Source organism: Astatotilapia calliptera, chromosome 20 (genome assembly GCF_964374335.1).
Source record: "Astatotilapia calliptera chromosome 20, fAstCal68.1, whole genome shotgun sequence".
In the NCBI taxonomy this organism is placed as follows: Eukaryota; Metazoa; Chordata; class Actinopteri; order Cichliformes; family Cichlidae; genus Astatotilapia; species Astatotilapia calliptera.
The window spans coordinates 5,085,108-5,100,658 of NC_137441.1; the positions used below are offsets into that span (position 1 = coordinate 5,085,108).

At 38.9% G+C, this 15,551-nt stretch overlaps 2 protein-coding genes across 4 annotated transcripts in view; both read right to left on the reverse strand.

Moving 5' to 3' along the window:
• Nucleotides 1–443: 443 nt before the first annotated feature.
• LOC113013904 (uncharacterized) lies at nt 444–4,951 on the reverse strand. Of its 3 annotated transcripts, none has more exons than XM_080295201.1 (7): nt 4,856–4,951; nt 3,984–4,334; nt 3,580–3,795; nt 3,009–3,110; nt 2,635–2,669; nt 2,397–2,552; nt 444–1,823 (listed from the first exon to the last, which is right to left on the reverse strand). In XM_080295201.1, exons 1-7 carry the CDS (start codon nt 4,887–4,889, stop codon nt 1,653–1,655), a joined length of 1,065 nt encoding a protein of 354 aa, XP_080151327.1. In that variant the 5' UTR covers nt 4,890–4,951; the 3' UTR covers nt 444–1,652. The 3 variants fall into 3 exon arrangements, with proteins under 3 accessions (XP_080151327.1, XP_080151328.1, XP_080151326.1); XM_080295202.1 differs by having other exon boundaries at nt 444–1,819; nt 3,984–4,337; nt 4,856–4,916; XM_080295200.1 differs by having other exon boundaries at nt 3,984–4,337; nt 4,856–4,916.
• Nucleotides 4,952–9,538: 4,587 nt separating this feature from the next.
• Nucleotides 9,539–15,551, reverse strand: part of LOC113013450 (uncharacterized) — a 38,924-nt gene continuing 32,911 nt past the window's right edge. The window contains exon 9 of the mRNA XM_080294441.1: nt 9,539–15,381. Within this exon, the coding sequence (XP_080150567.1) occupies nt 15,205–15,381 (177 nt within the window). The 3' untranslated portion in view covers nt 9,539–15,204. The remainder of the gene's footprint in view (nt 15,382–15,551) is intronic.

Below are 15,551 nucleotides of genomic sequence, written 5' to 3' on the forward strand. Positions count from 1 at the left end.
TCGTCCTGCCTGCCATGTGAATGGCCATCATTGAACAGAGAGGGTGATTGATGACACCACCTACTAAGCAGTTTTGAGATGCCTTGCTTCAGGTGACCTCAGTGGGTCATATGATATATCACAGTGTCTTCACCCTAAATGTTTTTTCACAGCTTGGCTCATGTGATGAGGCACATGATCAATAGTGGGCCAATGACCACTAGGATTCAAACACCTGGGATTTTCCACTTCTTGGTTTTTAGAACTGAAGAAGACTCCTGAATGAAGCATCTTCAAAACACTGCTGAGCTTCAAAAGAACTCCAGTTGCTTTCTTTTTCAGTATCCTTTGTTAGAAGAAGTTGAGTCGAAATACTTCCACTGCAGAAGTTAAGGAAATGTGTGTATTTTAATATTTGTATATTTTTATTTATATTTTATAAAAAAAAAAAAAACCATACACTGTTAAAACTGCCAATGTTCATGTTTATTTTCATTAAAAATGAGTAGATTACTGCATCTCTTCACTTTTTGTCTTCCTTATATCACATGTCCTTAAAAGATAGCAGTCTGTTTCCTGGTTTCAATGAATCTATCCTATAAAAACCATAATATCAACATTTTTTGTATCTGTTGAGCTAAATTATAAGCAGCTGTAATGAACTTTAACCTGAGGCCATATAACTGTGCAGTTAAGCTATAAATATGTCAAAAGTAAATAAAGATAAACTAACTTTAGTATCATTTATACTGAGCTGTTGCCCGCTGAGATAGTTGAGGTTTCAACTATTTTCTACACCCTGCCTGATGCCGAGGCTGGCTGGTGATCGGGGGACTGGTTGACTGCGTCCCAGGATCACTGCTGGCTATGGGAAGGCACCTGTCCATCCACACTTCAGAGTGTGGGGATGGCTGTGTGTGTCCGGGGCTAGCTTGGGCCTCTTCTTCATGCGGTGGGGGCTCCGCTGGGTGTTGGGCAGTTATTGAGTCTCGCCTTTGGCTTGTGCTGGGGTGGCCAGCGGGGTCAGTTGCCTGCTGGCTATAGGAACTCCGTCCGGGGCCTCTGTCTTCCCTCGGCTAGGATACAATGCATGGTTGTTGGGATTCAGATCTTCAGATCTCTTGGGAGCTATAGATAGCTGGGGTCTCCTGGGTCTTTCCCGGCCTTCACCCTCATTTTTCAAGTATTTTTAAGTACGTTTCATGACAAACAATCATGCACACTCCCATCTTCTCTCTCTCTCTCTCTCTCTCACACACACACGATGTGCTTTGTCTTTCAGGTGTTGCCTATTGTTTGTATACTTTGTCACAGCTGTAGCAGTTGGAGACCCAGCATGTCTGTTTGTTTCATCCTCAAAATTTCCCCCACCCCCATATTTTTCTCTTGTTTTTCTCTCATTTTTCTTCTTCTAGTCCTCTAAATTTCTTCACCTATCTTTTGCCAATCCAATCTTCACACCCTGTCCGCTCCAACATAATATCCACACACAGAATAATATGAATAATAAAATTAAATAAATAGATAAAACAAAAACATAAAAAGAGGAGCCTACAGAGAGTCTACAGTGCCCCTCTTGGGAAAGCAAATATGTTTGGCACAACAAAGCATTCAGACCATTACGCTTGTTACAGCTGCTGGACAGGACAGGTTTAAAAATAGTACTAATATATTCATAGTGAGGAAACAGAGTACACAGGAGGTGAAGCATCTTTGGTGTGGATGGCAGTACTCAGGTCCACCTGAGGCATTGAGTAGACAACATCAGTTGCTTCACCACAGGGGGCGCTGTTGGTGGCAGGAATGTGGGGAAGATGCACTTCAGCGTAGCAGAGGTTGTCTGCCTTAATGAGATAAAGAGGTGAGATCAAACATTAGACATAAGACTGTTAAAATTAAATAATGTTGAATATTTAAATTGAAAAACCCACATCTGAAAAAAACAAAAATCAAAAATACATTTTTGTCATAATAATCATAAAGCCTCTGAAGTCACCTTTCAAAATACCTTTGTAACAAAATCTGAACATGACAACGTTCACAAACGAAGGATTTACTAGACTGCTTTGTTTTTTCTTTACTGGACAGTGTTTTACAGTTGTGTTAAATACAGATTAATTAACCTTAACGTTTGATAGACTTGTTTTCCACCAGAAAGGTGTTTTTTTTTAAATCCCACTGAGTATGAAGCTGATATTTATTCAAAAATACACATTTCAGAATAGAAAGGATTCTTTTGAATCTTTTTCTCAATTTAAAAGATTTTATCTGCTCCAAACATAGAGGAAGAACTTTTATTTCTTCAGTCTTCAGTGGAACATGGCTCTTTGTGTCTGAGAACAGATGAATTACTTCACTACACAAACAGTTACCTGGTTTATGACCTCAGCTTAGAATCAGACCACAGTTTTACTCACGATGTTCTGAGGAGAGGTGACGAGGCTGTAGAGGTCTATATTTTCAACTCCATCTGAACTGGGGTCTTTGGCGGTGGCATAAACTGAAGACACTTCTACAGGAGGTGACCTTCTCGGTATGTCACACTTTCCAATATCTTCATACAACCTGTTGGCCTGCAGCAGGAAAACAAACCAGCTGACAGATACAAAGCAAACAATAATGAAGCTGATGTGTGCCACAGTTCCTAAAACCCACCTGCGTGTCAGCATACTCTGTTTCCACAGGAGGTCCTGAAAAACATGCAGGTCAGAAAATAAACGTCTGTCTTTAAGGCACATTACAGGAAGAAGAACCTGAGGAACTAAACACAGGAACGATATGAACAACTACATATGAACTACAGTTAGATAAGACACATGACTGATAAAGAATCAAAATCATATCAATCAAATCTGCTACAATTAGTTTCTGTTGTGAGTCATAAATGAACATCCGGTGCTCTTTTTACAAACAGACTGAACTTCAAAAGTGAAAACTGCGTGACAGAAACATCACACCTGACTTAATTCATGCAAACTGGGACATTCTGAGCTGAGCATGTTTAGCCTTTTCTGTTTTCCTAGCCTCACCTCTGGGTTTAGTGGTCCTCCTCTTCATGCAGCAAATCAGCAGAGCTGCTGATAAGACGACGATCATAACGAGCAGAATCAGACCCACATAAATCAGCACATCTGCAGGAGTTTAACAGAGAAGATTTCTTTTACTCACAGTGTAAACATGTGGCCTGCAGGTCTGTTCATCTAGCAGTAAAGTTGTGCACATACAGAATAACGTATCTTTGGACTGAAAACAGTTCCTCAAACACTATCTGACAAACTGTTTATCAAGAATGACAGAACAATTTATTGCTTCTAATTTATTCACTAAAATATCAGAGCGCTCCTTCCACAGCTCTTAATGTGTCATTCTTTTGTAGTTCTCTGATAACAACACATGAATGAACCCAAAGCCCTTTTCTACTCGAGCACTCGTACGACCTGCCTTATTCATCCTTTTAGACAAACACTTTTTTCCTACACCTTGTGCTTTCTATCCAACAGTTACACTCTGATAAACACACTGGAATATGGGATCAGACGAATGGCCTTCCAATTAGAAGATGACTTGCTCTACCTGCTAAGCGACAGCCACCCAATATACCTGATCTTGCATGTTTGGTTTCAGTGAAGGCTGATGAAGATGTGGAGCTTAAACTCTGTGTTGTTTCCATTTTTTGTGGCGTGGAGGCTGATGAAGGTGTGGAGCTTCCTGAAGTTGAGCTTAAACTCTGTGCTGTTGGTGGTGTGGAGGCTGATGAGAGAAACACTGAAGCTGAAAAAGGTCTCAGAGTCCCGTTTGGTGTTGAAGTGGTTGAAGCTGTGAACAATGAAACCATCAGAGTCATAATAAGACCACTTGAAGCAGTTTATATATCTGCATGTGACTGACGTGGTTATGGGCTGTTTGACAGCAGAACTTTGATTTGAAGGAAAAGTAGCTGCTTTTGAGACGTGAAGCTTCTGTCACACCTTCAAAGACAAACACGACTGTTAGCAGAAACTCACCTTCTGTGACAATCAGCTCGAAATCAGAGTTTCCATCTTTCAACAAGACTCTGTCCAAAGTGCACCTGTACCGTCCTGAGTCAGACTGTTTCAGCTGTGTGATGCTCACATACATAATATCATATAAGGTAACACCTTTGTTTTCTACATATTTAATGCTGTATCTGCCGTTCTGAGCTGCATCATCAGATGTTTCAACAAGAATGTTTCCATCCTCACATTTTTCCTTACAGAAGAGTTTCCTGCTTCCACGGAAATAAAATTTGCACCCAACTGTGATGCTTCCTCCTTCCTCTGCTCTGTGAGGGAGAGTTTGTGCTTTGACCAAACCAGTGTTTCCATCCTGAAGTGCTGCTGAAAGGATGAACAATCATTAGTTACAATCTTACTATAGATTAAATGTGACAGATGATTATTAATTTGTTGTACTTCTTCATTATATGAAATAAAGAATAAGTCAGTGTTGTATCAGGAGATCTAGTGAGTTGTTCAGAAGGATAGAGAAAAAAATTGATTGGAGGCTTAATGTACAATAAAAAGTCTAATGTTCCAAAGTGATTTCTGGGGATCAAAGTGATGTGAAACTAAAAATTATTTGCACACTGCAGTCGTGCGTGCAAGAGCAGAAGTTTGTGCAAAAATTTTAATTCCACACATCTTTATATTTCCGGGTTTTATCTGTTTATAACTATTACAAAGTGTCCTTTCTCTGAGCTGCATGTTTGAGTGACTCTTTTCCAATTTGTATGAGAGAGAACAAAGAAGTGAAGCAAGTTGTAAAGCCAGCTGATTACCTACAAATGACAATAAAGCGAAGGTAAATAAGACTTAGAACGGAGAAAGTGACAGAAATAAAAAGCAAATTTACTCACTGAGGAAGATGAAGCAGAGCAAAGTGTGTTTCATCTCAGAGCTCTGATGGTTTAATGCTGCTTCTCTTTTTCTTCACTTCAAACCAGGAACTTCTTACTTCTCTTAATGACGAGGTCACGCCTTCAAAACTCACCCACACCCACACAAAGACTTTTTTTAACTGCAATAATGTTTCTTTATTTAAATTTCCTGTTTCCTCACATAACTTTAGTGTTTTTGATTTTCAGAGTATCATTCACGCTCTAAAGAAACCAACTGCGTGAGGTTTACTAAACTATAATTATAGGATATAAACTAGACTATTTTATAACTAGACTAGTTGACTAATGTTGGCTGTCCTCCATTTTCATCACACCAAACAGAACAATCTTTAGTATTTCATTTATCAGACGATGCAGAAATAAAATGTCTATTTATTTACGACTTCTATTTTAAGTTTTGTGTCACAAACTGAATCTTTTAATGTTCAGAAGTTCATCCAGTCTCTATCCAAACTTAAACACAGCAATGCTTTTAAAGGAAATATTTACCAGGTGTTTATTTTTTTATTTATTCTTTTTAGATTATTTGAAGTTAATTTATTTTTGATACTGTGTTGTTTCTGAAAAAACTCTGACCAAACAGAATAACCTTATATATGTTACATTTTTATTTTACACGTTTATAAGCAATTCTACCCCCAGGTCAAAAACATACAAAAGAAATAGACAAGTAGCCCCCAACCCCTGGGTCATGGAGCGGTACCGCGCCGTGAGAGTTGATGCTTGTTTTTATCCTTAAATCGGTTTCCCTGGGTCTTTTCCTGTGTGTTATGAATAAATCTTCTTTGTTTTGGTACCGTTACTGGTTTTATTTTGTTGTATTTATCGACACCTTAAAGGCCAGTCTGTGAAAATACTGTCGGACATAAACCGGTCCGTGGCGCAAAAAAGGTTGGGGACCGCTGAAATAGACTATATATATAAGCCATTATATGTGTGTGTGTGTGTGTGTGTGTGTGTGTGTGTGTGTGTGTGTATGTATATATATATATATGTAAATGTACCTGTACACTGCCCAATTTACATAACCACGTGGAGGCAAGGACCTCACAGCACATGCATACTCCAAGTGTATTATAAGAGTTTGCTGCACACAAGATTGGCAAAAGTACAGACATCTGTACTTACTTAGAAGTACAAATACTGCTGTTAAAAAGAAGTTGAAGTACTGATTCAACTTCTTTAGTCAGGTAAAAGTAAAGTACAGGCTCTGAAATGTAAAGCAAAAGTATTAAAGTAAAAAGTAGCTCTTTGGAGGATATTTCCATTTTGGTGCAAAGCTAACTGAACCTTGTGCTATAATAACATAATTATAAAATAATATCACTAGATGGGAATAAAAACTTTTGTTATGGGTCAGACCCAAAAGCAGACACAGGAAAAATGAACTGACGATCAAACAAAAAGCGAGCCTTTATTATGGCTGATACAAAAACAAACAAACAAACAAACAAACAAACAAACAAACAAACAAACAAACAAACAAACAAACAAACAAACAAACAAACAAACAAACAAACAAACAAACAAACAAACAAACAAACAGAAAGCAAGGACAGAAAGACAAGGCCAGGTGAAATACACAGGCCAGTAATGAGGGAAGAGAAACACCTGGGGAGACACAGCTGACACAAATAATCATGACCCCACAAGTGGAAGTAACACAAAACACAGTGAACATGGACAAGACAGACTACATGGAGGACAGGAAAAGACTCATAAATCAGGAGACATAGATGAAACAAAAACTAGAATAAAACTTCACCAAATCGTAGCTCATAATAACAACACAAGAACTTAACATATTTCCAATAAAACATATGGAATCCAAAAGTACAAAGTAAACTCAAAATGCTGCATCACAGACCAAGCCCCCGACAACTTTAGTCTAACTTTTTAAAATTTTAATTATACTCAGCTTGGATCTGAAGAAAAAGAAGGAAAATAAAGGCTATATATGTCTGTGAAGGTTCTCAGTCATCCAGGTCATCGTAGTCAAAGGAGCTTGCAAAGAAAAGCGTCTGGACTTCTTTAAGTTGCTTGAAGACGTTTCACCTCTCATCCAAGAAGCTTCTTCAGTTCTAAGGTCAAATGGTGGAGAGTCCCAGATATAAACCTAGTGGGAGTATCCCTCCACAGAGGGACAAAAGGACCCCCTGATGATCCTCTAATTGCCTGAGCCAAGGTGGGAAACTGGGCGTGGGTCCCAATCAGCCAGAGTTTCGGGTGAGTTCATTGTGAAACCTGGCCCCACCTTATCATGCTAATTCCTGAGATCAGATGGCCCAGGATGTGAGTGGGCGTTAAGGCGTCTGGGAAGGGATCTCAAAACTGGATTATAGATGGCAGAGAGTTGGTGTCGTAAACCCCCGCCTCTGTTCAAAGATGGTCGCTCACAGTGGACATAGATGGCTTCTTTCACTCCTCTTTCAAACCATCTGTCCTCTCTGTCCAAAATGTGGACATTGGCATCCTCGAAAGAGTGTCCTTTGTCCTTAAGATGCAGATGGACAGCTGAGTCTTGTCCTGTGGAGGTGGCTCTTCTATGTTGTGTCATACGCTTGTGAAGTGGCTGTTTGGTCTCTTCAATGTAGAGGTCTGGGCATTCCTCGCTGCACTGTACAGCGTACACCACATTGTTAAGTCTGTGTTTTGGCGTTTTGTCTTTCGGGTGAACCAGTTTTTGCCTGAGCGTGTTGCTGGGTCTGAAATACACTGGGATGTCGTGCTTGGAGAAAACTCTCCTGAGTTTTTCTGATACACCGGCTACATAGGGGATGACAATGTTGAGGCTATATATCCATTTTCTGTTGCCTTCATTGTAGAGGGTGACTTTGCCTCTAAACAGGAAAATGTGTAGCTGTCCCAGTAAGATGTGATTATATTGTTCAAAACTGGGCATTTAATGTCATTCCTATGTTGTATTGTTGCCACCTTCTGGTGGACCTGAGTATTGCGCTTTCAGGTGCGCATGGTTTGGACAGATGTTTAATTAAGGCACACATGTCGCCAGAGAGTGAAGACTCAAGCCAGAAAACAAGCTAGTCAAAGTCAAAGTCAGCTTTATTTTTAGCTTTATTGTCAGCTGTAGCTTGTGGATAAAGAGCAAAACTGGACAACAGGGACTGCAATTGCTCCTGAATGTGTGGTAGAAAGGCACACGCAGCATGTTTGTGTATTTTACTTTGTGTGTACGTTTTTATTTGGGTTGTAATTTAATTTTGCTCACACATTATTCTGTGTTTTCTGGTGAAGAGGAGATTAAATTACTGGTTAAACATCAGCTGAAGCTTGGCTCTTTATTCTACACCAAACATAAAAAATAACCTTTGGGGGCAGTTACATGTAGTCAGGGGTTAAAGTGGATTCAGCAGGTGGGGAACCCTAACATTGGTTGTAATGGTTCAGTGAGAGGAAAAGAATCATAGCTCACAATCATTTCTACTGAAAGCTCCAGCGGATTTTCTTAGTGCACAGGCTGTGATCAGCCAACCTGCTGCTCTTTGTGGATGTGAGCAGATGTTTCAGAGTTGTTCTGCCTGATTTGCATCCTCTACACTGTTTATGCTGTATTTTTTTTAGATGGTATAAAGTTTGTATGAAAGTGGAATTCAGTGGATGAATCTAAGCATCATGAGCTTAACTTCAATTCATCTCTGCTAAACTTGATACAACCTTACTCTGACCATGAAACCGCAGCCACTGTGCACCAGTCAAACACTGTTCTCTAAGTCCATCACAGTACAGATCCTGCACTAACATACTGAGGATTTTCATGCAGCCTTTAAATAACACAGTTATACTACCTCAGTTTGTTTTGCACCATGATATATATACTGAAAAAACATAATGTCACATGTACAGACCCAACATTTAAAAACATGAGGACTTACACGTAAGCTTTATATGAGGAGTCCTTCCCTTTAAAACTAAGTTCTCTTCTTCCTCTCCTGTCTTTCTTATCTTTCTTCATCTCTGAGTGAAGTTAGCTTTAGTTTTTCTACATGTGAAATACAGCAGCTGGACCTTTAGCTAGCAACACACTGTGAGACAAACTCCACAAACAGTTTGTGTGTTTGCTGATGTTTGTTGAGCTGACTGAAACGCTGCATTTGAAATTACCTGACACTTAAAAAACAAGTCACTCACTTTATGCTTGCTCCTCTTTTGTAACGCTAGTCAGATGCTCAAATACCTTAACCGCAACCATGGAAACCTGCAGTCGTTCCATTGTTGAGACCAAATCAAAAACAGAACAAAACAACAACAAAATACCTTCCTACTTTTAACCCCTGACTTTGCACACGTCATTTCTTTTTATGCAACATCGAACAAGATTGCCTTTCATGTGCTTCTGTTCAGGCTCGAATTGATTTGATGTTTGAAAGCTGGCAGTAACAAAATAATACTTTGACCCAAATGTGTTAAACCAAAAGTGAAAAACCTGTTTTGAAAATGTAGGGAGTCAAAGTAATAAAAATAACTGAAAACTGTACTTTAGTACAGTAACAAAGTATCTGTGCTTTGTTACTTCCCACCTGTGGTTGCACATTATTATATATGATGTATTTTTATCTATCATGTCTACAAATGTCAAGAAGTCACAAACAAATGGAGAACATGTCACAGGTTTATTCATTAAAATGATTTATTAAACATATAGACATAACGTTATTTTTTTACACCCCAAAAATACATGTTCAAAGCACCACAGAGATATTCCGATATCAGCTCAGGTAGAATGGACAGTCACAATGAAGCAGTTCATTTTAATTTGCTCTGCGCTTCATATTTTTGGCCACCAGATGTCACCAAAGAGCACTGTGTTGAAAACCTTGGAGTAATGAACCCTTTTTCAATATAAGCTTCAGAAAGCAGCCTGTGGCTGTGTCAGCTTATATCGGTCATGTGATTTGGAGGTGCGACGTCCGTCAACCCCAGAGAGCTAATAACACTCACCTTAATTCAATTTTCAGAGTGGAACAATCAACCAACTGTGTTTAAATCTGAAATGTCCATGGTGTTGATTCCTAATGTGCTCTGGCACAATCACAGGCATCCGTAAAGCCGCTCTGCACTATGAGCTGCACCATTTTTAAATGGTGGAGGGTGGCACCAGGGGTGTCAGGAGATCATTTTAGTGATTTTTAAGTGAGTGGTAAAATGAAGAAGAAGATTTGGGTAAATGCTGTTTTTCTTTTCTAATGAATGCCACAATGTGATGAAAATCAAGTCTGTGTTTCCTGTTTGTAAGATGAGCTGTAGCTGATAAATGTTTTATTAACATATTTATCTCGCTGTGGTTGAAGAGTTCAAAATCAGAGCCAACAAGTTTTATCGCCTTGTGGTGGTCATTATTAAACCACAATATATAAAACAATGAACGGCGAACCTCTGTGGAGCACAGCGGATTCTTTCATGTATTACACACAGTGTTTTATATATTGAAGGCTCTATGAGAAAATTGTGGTGACCTAATTACAATAGTCACTCAGCAGACAGATGTTACATTTTTGCCGTTGGTTTCATCTGCATGTATCATATTAGCTGATCAGCTGTGACATAAAGAAACAGGAAGTCAAACACCACATTGTGGTAAAATTTGCCTCGACCGTCACATCATGTATCGTGCTTCAGACACATTTTCTGTATTTTGAATTCTCCGCCCTCATTTCATGCCGTTCAGAGAGAGCAGAGATCCTCTTACACAAAGCTGTGATGGGGGTTATTGTTAGTACAGCGATTCCTCTAAAACAGATGAGACAAACACTGATGTGATTGTCTCTGCTGCTGTGACATCCAGTTAAATTACTTTCCTTCTGCAGTTAGTTTGCTTCTTTAAGAAACATCAACACTGTGTCCCAAGACAATGTAATGGTCTGCAGTTAAATATCGTCTCACCCTGAGGAATGCAACCCTGTCTTACTGCAGTTGTTCTAATTACACACTCTTTCCCCTTTAGGGTCGACTCAGAAAAGAAGACAGTTTTTCTGTTTTTACGAAGGAAACTCTGCCTGTTCTTAGGCTGCAAACCACAGACCAGACTGACCTGGTTAATAACAGGAACAGAAATGAAGATCTAACACTGCAGTTTATAGAATGAATATGAATATTTGACTATTTGGTGTTAAACACAGGACTTTGATAGCTCCTGATACCTTATAGACTGCATTATTAAACCACAAAAATATTGTCTTTAGTTACAGTTCTTTAATTGTCATCGTTTCAACTTTTAACACTCAGCACACCCCGGTGATGACTCATTTCTGGGCACTAAACCGCGACCTTCTCGTTTAGACAAAGCGCAAATGCATTTCCCACGTTAACAGAAGAAACTCGCTGTGGCTACGGACTTCCTCTTTTCTTTTTCTGCACTATTAACATCACAGCTCCTGAAAGTTTCAGCTTATGAACTACCTTAGAAACACATTTCACTCAATGTTTTTGTTTTCACGGTATCACAAAGTGACAGATATTTAACCAAACTGAGGCCTCAAAAGTCTGATGTCAGCACACCAGTGGAAGATTTGTAGCTGAGTACTTATTATTTTTATAGCCTTCAATGACAGGAACCTGCAGAAACACTTCATACTCACTGAGCTCAGCTATTTCTGCACTATATACAGGATGTAAACTCGTACTTGAGTAGTAATATATATATACTAAAGTCAGGGTCAAGTCATCATTTATTTTACATCATAAATTACTCTCAGTCTGGGCCACAGGTGTCGAACTCCAGGCCTCGAGGGCCGGTGTCCTTCAGGTTTTAGATGTGTCCTTGATCAAACACAGCTCATTTAAATGGCTAAATTACCTCCTCAACATGTCTTGAAGTTTTCCAGAGGCCTGGCAAGGAACTAATCATTTGATTCAGGTGTGTTGATCCAGGTTGAGATGTAAAACTTGCAGGACACCGGCCCTCGAGGCCTGGAGTTCGACACTCCCGGGGGCTATACCGACAACACCATGTACCACGTAGGCAGCAGAATCATATATTTAAACTGTATCTACATAAAAGGAAGTAAAGCTTTGCTGTAGACAGCAGAACTGAGGGAGTCAGAAATATATTCTAACACTTCAACAAAGTGAAAATAACACTTGGCTTGAGAGAAGAAACAACACATGAGCTTCCTAAATCATCTTCTGTGTGATATTGACTCTGTGCAGCATTTATGCTGTCGCCTGACCTTCATCCTTTCTCTGTTTATCTGCAGTGTCTCATTATTTCTTTCAACCTTTCACATGTTGTATTTAGGCTGTTATTTCTAATATTTACTAGGATGATAGTTACTGCATCTAGATGTAGAATTTTAAACCTGCCAATCTTCATGTTTTTTTTCACAAAACAACAACAACATGTCTCTGGGTCTGAGCTTTTTGGGTTAATCAGTTAGAGCCCAGGAAGATCGTCAGTGTCCAAAACGTTCTTCTCTAAACCAAATGTAGATCTGCAGGGTCACAGATTCAGTGTCCAAAAACTGTCCAGGTGCCAACTATTGACTTTTCAGGGTCTTGGGTTCAATGACCCAGCACCCAACTGTCGAGTATGGCACAAAAAACTCCTATACAGGTAGTCTGGTTGTGCTCTCTGATTATAAAGTCTTGACCTGGTAACCTGTAAGAGCTTTGTGAGCTAATAAAGAATACGACTCAGACTTTACTGTTTCACAAAAGGTTAGAAAGTGAATGCCCACAATTTAGACTTTAAATGCAAGAAATTTTATGCAAGAAATTTAGCAAAAGCAAAAAAGAAATCTAATAGTTTAAGTGATGATTTTTACTGTCTTACTACTCACTTATCTACCTGAGCTAACGCTGATTTTGCTCTTATCTTTGGTGAGGAGAGGCTGGAGAAAGGATGAGCACACCTGGATCTGAAGATGCACTTATCCTGATGTTCTGAGTTGATGATAATCACTCAGCAGGAAAGCCACTGGGCAGTGGAAGTATAAATGTAAATGAAAATCCATCTGAATTAACTAAAGAGGCAAAAATGAGCAGATGAAAAGCCAAAAAATACAAAATTTTCCACATTTACAGGTTGGACTGCAGTTTCCCCTCGAGCATCGCTGCTGGAATTTGAACTGTGAACCTCTTAGATCCAATTGTCTGAACCGCTCATCTCACAGAAGACAAAAGGGAAGAACTCAGAATCTCTTCTTCATCCCACTTTTATACCCACTCACCCTTTCTCCCCTTTCCTTCACTGGATGTCACATCTTTACATTTTAGCCATCCAATCAAGGTGCTGACATTTAATTATCCAAGGTCCACCCACACCTTATCCCCTCTGTCTATCTGACTGTGTTACTATCAGTAAAACCACAAATCATGGTTCTGTGTTTAACAATGACAATACTTAATAATTTTTCTCCCGGTGGCGCCACTGTCCGGCAGCCTCGCCTCTGTCAGTGCGCCCCAGGGTGGCTGTGGCTACAATGTAGCTGCCATCACCAGTGTGTGAATGTGTGTGTGAATGGGTGGATGACTGGATGTGTAAAGCGCTTTGGGGTCCTTAGTAAAGCGCTTTACAAATACAGGTCATAAAGAGTCGGTGACACAGTTCTCAGATATCATCATTTCTACTACTCAAACTACATTTCTCATTTACATATTGATCAAACTTATATTTTGATTTATCTTTGATTAAGAATAGAAATGATTTATTAGCAGGAAACAGTTTCCTCTGATCATTTTTAATCACCTAATGCTGGATATTAAGACTGTTAAACCTCTTAGCTGTGATGTAGAGGCAGTAAACTTCAATCTCTGCTGACCTCAGATCACAAGACAAAGTTGATTTATTACAGTTCAGTTATTTAAACAGCATTATTGTTTTACAGTTTACTGCATCCTAAAAAAATACTGTAATGCTGAGCACAGTGAAACATAAATAACAGATATAAAACATATACATATATATGCAAATGCAATAGCTTAAATGAATATAATAATATTGTTTTTAATTTAACAAAATAAAATTTGTTAAATTAATACAGTAAATTCAGTACATTCATCATTTTCAGTGTAAAATGACATAAATAAGAAGTTTTACGGTGACACTGTTGGGACCTTATATTTGTGGCCAATATCTATTAAACAGTTTGTAGAATTTCATTCCAACCAGCTCTTATTTCATTTTGTATTAAAGGTTGGGAGGATACAAAGAGATCTTCTCAGAACTACTGCTGCTATTATAAGAGACATCCATCACTGACATTTATCCACACACGGGATACATGTGGAAAAAGACAACATAACATGACATTTAAATTCATCCCTCAAATTCTTGTGTGAACCTGCAATAAAATGTTCTGTGACTGAATAGATTAGAGGAAATGAGCTGGACTTATTGTCCACTTTCTCATTACTTTCATATATTGTTTTAGTAAGTATCCAAAACATACAAGTTTCATTTATAATTTTTCAAGGGATCTTATATCTGTTTTCACTCTTGTATGCTTTTCATACAAGTTTCACACAAGACAGATACAAACGTTATAAGATTTATATATATCTTTTCCATTTGGGATATCACACTGCATTCAGTAAAGTTGTTAGAATATCCTTCTCAATATAGACTGTTGGCAAACATTTCTGGATATAATCCAGAAATGGGCGATCGTGGCTCAAGAGTTGGGCGTTCACCTTGTAATCGGAAGGTTGCCGGTTCGAGCCCCGGCTTGGACAGTCTCGGTCATTGTGTCCCTGGGCAAAACACTTCACCCGTTGCCTACTGGTGGTGGTCAGAGGGCCCGGTGGCGCCAGTGTCCGGCAGCCTCGCCTCTGTCAGTGTGCCCCAGGGTGGCTGTGGCTACAATGTAGCTTGCCATCACCAGTGTGTGAATGTGTGTGTGAATGGGTGGATGACTGGATGTGTAAAGCGCTTTGGGGTCCTTAGGGACTAGTAAAGCACTATATAAATACAGGCCATTTACCATTTATATCGAGTAACAGACAGAGACAACTTCACAGAGAGTATTTTTTTTAAATAAAAAGTTGGACCAGCTTTTTGAGGTCTTTAATGATGCATTATTCTCTTTTCTGTAAACACAAGTGGCCATATTTGAACAAAAAGGTGGCCGGAATTGTACTGGCTAACGCCAGCTAGCACTAATATTATGATTTTATGTAATTGTCTGTCAATTATGACAATAACATTATTGGGAAATACCATAGTTTGAAAAAAAAAGTGAATTAGTTATCTTTTAAGCTAAATAATGAGTAACTATCATAAAATATTGCATTTATCCAAGGCTAATTATGTTCACCTGCTGACTACTGAGGTGCCATCCACAGCATTAGATCTAATGTATTTCAACAGTAGAGTACAGAGGAGGTGAACCAACGTTGGGGTGATTGGCATAAATCGCAGGTATACAGTAGACAGTGTCACATATATTACCACAGGGGGCGCTGTTGGAGGAAGGAATGTGGGAAAAATCCACTTCAGTGTAATCAGCATCATTCATGTCATCTGTAGCCTGAAATAAAAAGGTGGCATCAAGCTTCAGAATCTTAAAAATGAATTTGTAATTACATGAACATTTAGAGATACTACCAGACAGAAGATAATTTTTGTACATGTAGGTTAAAAAATAGACTAAATTTGTGAACTCTTAAAAAAAGTTTACCTTCATCTTGTTGATAAAGT

What these genes read in the sequence shown, in the direction of transcription:
- LOC113013904 (XM_080295200.1), bottom strand. Translation starts at nt 4,889, where the DNA reads ATGAAACACACTTTGCTCTGCTTCATCTTCCTCA. An exon ending in GCTCTGCTTCATCTTCCTCA is followed by an intron (nt 4,338 to 4,855) that starts GTGAGTAAATTT and finishes TCATCCTTTCAG; the next exon opens with CAGCACTTCAGGATGGAAAC. An exon ending in CAGAGTATGCTGACACGCAG is followed by an intron (nt 2,553 to 2,634) that starts GTGGGTTTTAGG and finishes TTCCTGCTGCAG; the next exon opens with GCCAACAGGTTGTATGAAGA.